Source organism: Zea mays, chromosome 4 (genome assembly GCF_902167145.1).
Source record: "Zea mays cultivar B73 chromosome 4, Zm-B73-REFERENCE-NAM-5.0, whole genome shotgun sequence".
Classification (NCBI taxonomy): domain Eukaryota; kingdom Viridiplantae; phylum Streptophyta; class Magnoliopsida; order Poales; family Poaceae; genus Zea; species Zea mays.
In genome coordinates, this window is record NC_050099.1 from 7197631 (window position 1) to 7207359 (window position 9729).

The 9729-nt window shown below is 43.4% G+C and overlaps 1 protein-coding gene across 1 annotated transcript; it reads right to left on the minus strand.

The window, feature by feature from the left end:
- Positions 1 to 3283: 3283 nt before the first annotated feature.
- LOC109945471 (uncharacterized) lies at positions 3284 to 4380 on the minus strand. Its single transcript, XM_020551798.2, has 2 exons — positions 3651 to 4380; positions 3284 to 3555 (listed from the first exon to the last, which is right to left on the minus strand). The coding sequence occupies exons 1-2, from the start codon at positions 4331 to 4333 to the stop codon at positions 3549 to 3551; spliced, it is 690 nt and encodes a 229-aa protein (XP_020407387.1). The 5' UTR covers positions 4334 to 4380; the 3' UTR covers positions 3284 to 3548.
- Between the last annotated feature and the right edge of the window lie 5349 nt (positions 4381 to 9729).

The following is a 9729-nucleotide window of genomic DNA, read 5'->3' on the forward strand; positions in this document are numbered from 1 at the left end:
AAATCGGGTCGGGTATGGATTTGATTTCTTACCCGCGGGTACCCGACGGATATCCGAAAATAGTGATTTTAGATTTTCGTCCTACTAGTACGCTAGCTAGCCATCCATCCTCGGTAGCTCATCCTACTGCCATCCTCCCTATCTGCTGATGTTTCTGATCTGGTTCTAGTACTAATGCCAGTACGTTTGATAAACTGTCAGTACGTAGTGCTAGTGCTAGCTAGTACAAGTACTCGAGCTAGGAGAGTGTTAATACACCAGACGAATGTGCTAGCTACTCTCCGATCCTAACGAGTTGGAAGTTTATTACCAAAAAAGTAGCAACACACATCTAGGGCTACATCTTCACGACTGCACAGTGCAACAACATTATGTGGTTCCGGTGATCATGGTGATGTGCGACGTTCATGACTGCACTAGACTTCATTTGGGGAGAATGCACCAAGCTGCTATACCCGACGGGTACCCGATATCCGCCCGATACCCGATGGGTATGGGCACGGGTACAAATTTTTACCCGTGGGTATAGTCATGGACGGATATGGATAATCACCGCGGGTATGGTCGCGGGCGGGTATTTACTCTACCCGATCCGAACCCGGCCCGTTGCCATCCCTGCATGCCCAAGAGCCGAGCGTGGCCAACAAAGGAATAGGGCGGCGTGGATGAGCCTAGAAACTTGAGGTCGGCGAGAGAATAAGAAGGAAATAAGATTTTTCCTTCATTTCATTGTTAACGAAATCAACATGCAGAGTTCTAAAATTAGGGTCTAAAAGATATATAAATGGGTCAAATGGAGCCAGATCGACAGTAAATTTTGGACAGGATTCAATTTAGTGAATACTCAGGAGTCAGATGAATTTTTACCTGTTATTTATATTTGAAGATTTAGATTAGGGCAAGAAACACAATGACCGAACCAAACGAGATCGGAACTGATAATTTAAACTGCATTTGACCCAGTCGAGTTCGGATAAAGATCACATGCTATCCGAACAACATAGACTCGACATCTTGAAGGATTATTAAAGTCCAAATTTCATGAATTTTTTTGACAGTTTAGATAGACGGAAACATATATGATATCCAAAACGTGATAGTCGAAGATGATTAGAATTTAGTGACAGTTATACTCAAAGATATCCCGCGCTCAAGTTCATACTCGTTGTCGAATGAGATATAAACACCTGAGGTGTTACAGGTTCTTTCAGGGCAGGCGTTATCCACCTTCTTTAGCTGACCAACAGGCCCCAGCGACTGGAGTCTTTCCCTCAGTGTGCTCCCTAACCAATGGCCGCAGGCACCGGAGATCATATCCTCGACAACTATTCATGAATAGTATCTGTTTTTTTTGCTATAACCAGTATTATAGAGGGATCTTTAATATCGATTATAGCCAACTAAAAGGTTAGGTTTTGGTACCGGTTATAGCCAAGAACCGATACAAAAGAACCCTCTATAGTATCAATCGTCGCAACCGAGACTAAAGATCAATGTCTTTAGTCTCGGTTGCAATGATTGATACTATAGAGGGATCTTTAGTATCCATTATTGGCTATAACCGGTACCAAAGGTCTTTAGCCCCGAATGCCAAGTACCAACTAGGCATTTGGTACTGTAGCCGGTTCCTAACCGGTAAAGATGTCACTCTCTAGTAGTGAGAGACATACATAAAATATCATTTTTGTAGGAGTGTAAGGATATAAAAAGGTGAGCTAATGGACAGACTAAACTTTAGCTCCGAATCTAACTATGTTGTTATTGTATTAGTTGGCAAAAAAAACTAACTAACAATAAGACTAACGGGTGTTTGGTTACTAGTCCCTATCATATCGAATGTTTGAACGATAATTACACATATTAAATATAGTCTAATTAAAAAACTAATTACACAGATAATGACTAAAAACGAGACAGATTTATTAAACCTAATTAAATATATATATTCAAATGTTTGACGTGACACAACCTAAACTTTAGTAGTTTAGGTCAACCAAACACGCCCCCTAATAGATGCAACCAATCACGAAAAAGTCAAATATTAGGTCTATACATGAAGCAACAACAGCAGGTAGGTGAGGGGCATAAAGGTCTTTTGCGTGATATAATACCAGTACGTACTATTCGTTAGTTCTAGGATCAAACCGATAAGACTAATTTTTGTCCAGCTAACGTACTATTCGGTAGTTAACTATCCAACTAGGAACAACTATTCATAGCCATAGTCCGAACTAATAAGTTATAGTGCATTTAATAAGCTCTCTACGATGACTATATATGGACATACTTGTTAAGTTGTTAAAATCAAGAGGGTGTCATATATGATGTGTGTTGTCAGCATAACTAATTATATTACTGGTTCGTTGATAGTAAAAATATTTAAATATTAGAATATATACAACCCAATTTAATATTAGGTGATTTAAGGGGTCTTTAGGGGTTAACTAAAAAAAGAGATGATGTCTTCGCGAAGAGTATCCGTCTTTACATGACTCTTCATATATTGTCCAATAACTATATTTATAATATATTGAATTAGAGTTGTATCATACAATTTCTTACTTATCTTTTATAATTAGAAAACTCCATGAGCTCAGATTAATTGTACACATATCCTTATAGTTTACATACATGTTGCAGTACAACTAGATGACCATGGAACAATGTGAACCGGCATTGACTTCAACAAACGGGACAGAGAATTAAGTGTGTGTGTCACAACAATGTTATTATTTCATGTGACGCAACGATTTCATTGATTTTTAACAGAGGGGGTGTTTGATTTTTTATGCATTGTGTAGTTTTTATTTTCATTTCTCCTGTTTGTTGCGTTTTTAAGTAATGTATTTTTTATTCGTTTTATGAATTACATAATTTTTATTTTCTTATTTATATGTTTGATGGTTTATTTATTCAATGAAAAGTCGGGTTTCATTTGCAATACATATTTGTAAAAGAAAAGTTGTTGTGGAGCTGAGGTGGTTGTAGGTTGACAGTAAAGGGCCGAGTATATCAGAGTGTTGTGGTAGATAAGGGCCGACGACGGTCGATAGCGTAGTCTGTGGGTGTAGTCGGAAGTTGACGTGGCAAATGTTATAGATCGCTAGTGCTGCAACCGACCTTAATTAGGTTAGGTATGTCCACGCGCGTCGATCAGCGACATGGCGGCATAGGTCATCGATATCGATTGACCTAGTCCCAACACCGGTCGGTTCATTGTAAGCAAAAGCTAGCAGATAGGCCTGGGGTTAGTTGCTTGTGGCTTGTGCTATAAAGAACAATGGACGAAAAAGAACTTCCATTTCACTTTATTATTATTAAGGATTACAGTCTTACAGATCGATCGATAGAGTACATGAACATATACTCAAACAAGAGTTGGATGCAAACAGTACAAGGATGATGATTAAACTGGCGCATCGTGAAGTTGGGGCCTAGCTTGGGGCTGTCGTCGTCCTCGACGACGGGCGGCGGCGAGTAATCCATCATCGCCGTGTGGTTAAGTGATAGATTCCTTGTGGATTTTGCTGTTTGGTTGAAACTCTCAATTATTTCCTGGACATGAACAACCCAAATTAAAGGTCATGATGACCTACAAAACCAAACAGAAGAGATTATTATTTATCATGCATAGTAGCAAGCAGACTCACCGCGCTGTGGCGCTGCAAAGCGTCCCCGGCGTCACCACCCCGCCGTTGGGCGCCGGGAAACGGATGTAGCACTCATGGTCGAGGTAGTAGACCGTCTTCTGGAACGGGAACTTGTACATGAACGTCGAGGCGACCTTCACGAGGACGCCGAAGGAGCCGTTGGCGGCCTCCATGGCGAACAGCTCGGCTGCTGCCGGGGACAGCGGAGCGGCGCTGCCCTGGAAGCTGGCGCGAACAGCGTTGGACGCCATGGGGCGCTGGACGAAGACGGGCAGCACGTCGGCGCTGGGGCCGAGCCGTTCCCCGCCGTACGACGCCAGCGCTACCAGGTCCAGGTACCGGACGTCGAGGTGCCGGTGCAGGTTGCGGAAGCGCAGGTCCACGGCGAAGTCGTAGTCGAGCGACGAGGTCGCGTTGTCGAGGCTGAAGCTGACGGCGACGGCGGCGTCCACCCGCGGCCGAAGGTTGCTGGGGCGGAGGACGAGCCAGAGGAGGACCGAGACCAGGCTGATTGGGATGAAGTAGTCGACGAGGGAGTAGACGAAGACGCAGACTGCCCAGAACCCGCACTTCTGCTCGGGTTTCTCGATATAATCGCAGTCACAGGAGAAGCACCAGCAACAACGCTCATCCTCCGATCTGCTGCGCCTGCGGGGCCTCCTCGGGTAATGGCGGTGAAGCATTATGTTTGCTCTTTTTTTTTTCCACCCGAGACGAGAAATATGGATCCCAGCAAAACTGACTGACCGCTATTCCTTTATAACACCTTGGTCAGACAGAGTCAGACTCGGGAAGAATTATTTACACAACAGAAAAGTTAGGAACTTTCGTGCGCCAAAACAATCTCCATAGTCTTTTAGTTTAGTGCACGAAATTGATTAATTTTCGTCAAACCACGACGGAGCACGATGCAAATCTCTACTTCTCTAGACACCGGTTTCAGTTTTGTGCATTGTGCGTCACGTGTGCATGTAGATCTATTTCTCTCCCTCGCTTCTAGTCAATAGATTGTTACACTTACACCACGGACGAATCACGTGAAATCAGTCAAGACCAACACGATAGGAAGGCATATGCAGCGCAGCACTCACACATAGTGGACATTTGGTATGGCTCCGAGCAGCTCCACTTCAAAACTCTGGCTAGAGCAGCTCCGCTCCAAATTTAAATTGTTTTCTCATAACCAGTGGAAGTGGCAGGTAAATAACTCCAAACCCCACATCTAGTTTGCTTTTTAGAGATTTTGGAGCAGTAAAAGAGGTACTCCAAAAATCTGTATTGCAGTTCTAATAACTCTATAAAGTTTGCAACTATGCGGTTAGGGTGTTTGGTAGACTCTTGCCAACTTCTCATTAGAGTTCTGCTCTTAAACCATGCCAAACACGCCCATAGCACCACCACGCTAGCTGAAGATAGAAGAGCGACCGAGCAAGCTATAAAAACGGGTCGTGTCGGTGTTTCGTACCGGAGGTACACTATGGGATGTACCACAAGGTGTTTTTAGTGGTTGACGGGATCGACTATACTCGATGGTTCACGTGGAACACAACATGACACTAGAATTATGTAGGTTCAGGCCACCAAAAAGCGTAAAACCCTATGTTATGTGCATTGTGGAGATTGTATTGCTCTGAGCTCGAGGTTACAACAATGTCCACCTAGTTTGGGGTTCTGGCATGAGATGGCTATGCATAATAGGGGTCCCTAACCCGCCTTAAATAGGTTGACGGGTTTTGGGTTACAAATCGGTTTCTTTCCTTAACACAAGTCAAATGATCTCGTGGGTTTGTTCCCGAGTTGCATGTGAGTCATTGTGCCTTCCACTACAGGAAAACAGTTAATTCCCGTCGGCCAGGAACCGACGGGAATAAGCACTAAACCGACGGGAATAAGTAATTCCCGTCGGTTTAGCCCTTATTCCCGTCGGTTGTCAGCCGCCAGGCGTTCCATGTCGGGGATACCGTTATTCCCGTCGGCTGCCGACGGGAATACGTAATCCCCGTCGGCCAATATCGAGCCGACGGGAATAAGGGCTAATCCCCGTCGGCCAGGTCAGCCGACGGGAGTTACTAATTAATTCCCGTCGGCCAGGTCAGCCGACGGGAATTACTTATTAATTCCCGTCGGCCAGGTCAGCCGACGGGAAATATCTGGGCCGACGAGAGTTAATAGTCTATTCCCGTCGGCTATGGTCAAACCGACGGGAATTAACTGGGCCGACGGGAGTTAACCTATATTTCTGCAACAGCAACACCAAATTAGATATTTCTCACACATAACATACACAAAACATATATATCACAAACATATGACAAAACGTATCACATAAACATATAAATCACAAACGCATTGACATCACACATCACAAACACATCATTGACATCACACATCACAAACACATTGATATAATTCACACATCACAAACATTTCAGATACGAGAGTGTTTACACAAACATAACGTCCAGGAGTTAAAAACATAACGAGCACGAGTTTAAGTGTTTAGAGATAACCACCACTTGGGTGGTTAGAGCTTTGACCGCTGCCGCCTTCACCACCAGGAGGAGGGAACGCAAAGAGCGAGTCAACAAATCCAGTCCCTGCTGCTGGATCAGACCCACTGCCACCCGCTTCAGGCGTAACCTATGCAAGTTAGCAAATATCAACACGTTAAATGTAAATATCAAAAAGTATACAAGTGTATAAATTAATGGAGAGTTATCAAACGTACCCTATCTCCAGGTGCAGGTATATGTGTCGGAGGGGTGGTGAACTGTGGTGGTGGAACTGGTGTGTTTGCAAATTGGCTCCATTGTGGTGGCGGTGGAAAATTTGATGTCATGCCCTGTTGCTGCATTAACTGTTAAACACATATGTGTTACTACTGAAGATGTTGTATTGAAATATAATAATTTAGAGTTCGGATTATGTGTACTCACTTGATACATCGCTTGATTATGAGCATTGCAAGCCTCCATAAATTCGCGTTGTTGTCTCATCTCTTCACGCATCCTCATAATCTCCAACTCCTGCTCGTTCGGTCGACGAGAGCATGAGCTACGGGAAGATGAACCCGTCCTCTGAGATCTCACCGACGACGAGTCAATGAATCCGTCGAAGAGTGCGTATCTATAAGTGATTCAAAAAATGTTATTACTGCATAATCAATTTAGTGTCAACCATATAATTTCATAAGTTAGAGCTTACCGTCCATGCGCTTTGCCACCACCACTTGCGTACACCACCGAGGGATCCACCGGTTCATGGCGCCAGTCGTAGTCAGGGCCATGCGCTTTGCCTGCTTCTTCCGGATGCTTTTGAAAATACAGGTTTGTAGCCTGAATTCTCGCATAGTATATGGCATCCTTCACCAGCTTCTTTGCATTGTTTTGCAAGACACGTTCAGCGTGCCCCATGTAATCCTCTCCATCAGGCAACCGATATCGAAGCTACAACATAAAGAATACAAATGTTATAAGTCATAGATTTACAATATTAAGAAACATAACAAAAATAATAAAGAATTCATACCCAAAAGTCATTACGCACAAGTCCCTGTCTGTCGGTGTGGTTTCGTTCCTTTTTAAACTTGTACTCATCCCAGGTACTGACGAGCACCTCATCCTCGGTATCACCGTTTGACACCTTCACTATACCAGGGTAGTGAAGGCGGCAAAGAGAACCCAACGTAAGGTTAACCTGAGTGTGGTGTCCCTTGCCGTCAAAGGACAGGTCCTCCCAATTCCTGCATTACACAAAAACATTAACAATACACATAATAGTTATATTAGATAAGTTAATATATTACACTCACCGATCTCCATGTGGCATGATTAAAGTCCTATCAGCCTCTCGCTCTATCGCGTGACGAGGCTTTACTGAGTGGCTTTTTCTTGAGCGACGTGTGCGTGTCGCTGAAGAGCCTCCCGAGCCATCATCCATCGGGTTGTCAGCCAGTTCGCCCTGTTGGCCCCACTGGTCCCATGCCTGTTGCTGCTCTCTCTGGTGGTCCCACTGGTCCCATGGCTAGTGATGCTGTGCGGCCTGGTCCCATGTCACGTGCTCCACCTCCTCATTGTGCTGCTCAGCCTCATTGTGCTGCTCCTCCTCAATGTGCTGCTCCTCAGTGTGCTGCTCATCCTGGTACATACAACTCAAGATTTATTTGTAAATATGTAAACAAATTTATTTGTACAAGATATGTTACCTCATCTCCATGTACCGCGCTCAATAGCTCTCGACGTCTGCTGCTGCTCGAAGAACTGCCCTGAAAAAGGCCCAGGCCCTTGAACAACCCCTTCACTGACTTCTTTGATTTTGGCGGCATCCTGCATAAAAAATAAGAAATTATTCATTAGTGCATCAAAATGACATAATACTTAAAATATAAACAAATGAAATAACAAAACAACTTTACTTGTTAAATATCATCAAAATCAGGATCTATTTGTTCTCTTCTATGCAGAGGTCGCCATGTAACTTTTCTCCTAACAGGTTGTCTTCTCCGTCTCTCGGGAAAAGTTAAGTCGTTAACGTCTGCAACTAGTGAATCTAATGCCGGTGCAGGATCAATATGAAAACTAGTTGACAACTCTTCTTCTTGAAACACCTCATCAACCTGCTCAAGGTGACCAATTTGATATTCGTCCTCACCAGGAGTGTATAGGCGTTCTCGGGGATTTACATTGTACACAACCCTCCATTTAGACAACTTTTTGCATGGATATGTCGAGAAATAAACTTGGTCTGCTTGATGGGCAAGGATATACGTGTCGTGTCCTTGAAGCAATTTCTCAGGTTGGATCTGTGTCATCCCAAATTCGGTCCTATAATACTTCGGGTCATACCATTTACACTCAAAGAAAACTAGCGCTAAAGGCTTATTTCCAGCAAATGTAATCTCGATTATATTTTTGATTTTCCCGTAATAGCAGGCTTCGTGTTCTTCCATGTCGGTTGCCCTAGTAACGACTCCACTATTTTGAGTGGCGGCCATAGGATGACTTGATTCGAAAATGCTTGAACGAAAGCGATATCCATTGACGTCGTAACGTCCATAGCTTTTGGCAGTTACGCTTCCAATAGATAACTGACGTAAGTCATCATTCAAATTCATTTCCTCCCCAAACTGTCAATCATGCCACAAAGCATTAGCAAATTCTGTAATATTTGTTAAATGAAATTAGCTCTCGGAGCCACATAATTAAGACTTACACGGTCCCGAAGCCACATAATGAAATTAGGTCGCCCATGCATACCATCGCGTCGCAATTTGTCTATGTCTCTCGCTGTTGGCCTACCGAGACACCTCATGTTTTGTTCATCAAACTCGCTGTCAAATATTATTGTATGACATGAGATATTTGATAACATAAACTAATTCACATATGAACAGTTTAAGAAAACAAGTCTTACACAAAGTATTTCTCCACCTCAGGCATATTCGTGAACATGTACAGTAAAGCAGACTTCCGTTCTTCCATACTGAGGTGATATGCCTTGGGTGGACCAACGGCTTTGCCGTTTGTCTGAAAAATCGAAAGATCACTACACGGAGGCATCTCTCGTTCATCATCATGGTACCTTTTCTTTCGAGCAAATACATTATGTTCTTCTGCAAAGTAACAACTTGTGAAGTGTGCTACCTCCTTTAGTTTAAATTGTTCCGCAATACATCCTTCAACTCTTGCCTTATTGCCCACCATTGCTCTAAGCTTCTTTAATGCTCTTTCTATATGAAACATCCACCTATACTGAACAGGACCACCGACCTTAGCCTCATATGGAAGATGTATAAAGAGATGCTGCATAGGATTGAAGAAACCCGGTGGAAATATTTTTTCCAATTTGCACAAAAGCACCGGTGCCTCTTTCTCCAGCTGTTCCATCACATCTCTTCTGATTTCTTTAGCACACAACTGTCTGTAGAAATAGCTAACTTCAGCTAACGTTTTCCACACAGCTTCGGAAATGTACCCACGAAACATTACAGGCATGAGCCTCTCCATAATTATGTGGAAGTCATGGCTCTTCAGTCCATTCATCTTCATTGTCTTCAAGTTCACAGATCTTCTAAAACCAG

Excerpts from the sequence above, each read along its gene's own strand:
- LOC109945471 (XM_020551798.2), bottom strand. The coding sequence starts at position 4,333 with ATGCTTCACCGCCATTACCCGAGGAGGCCCCGCAGGCGCAGCAGATCG.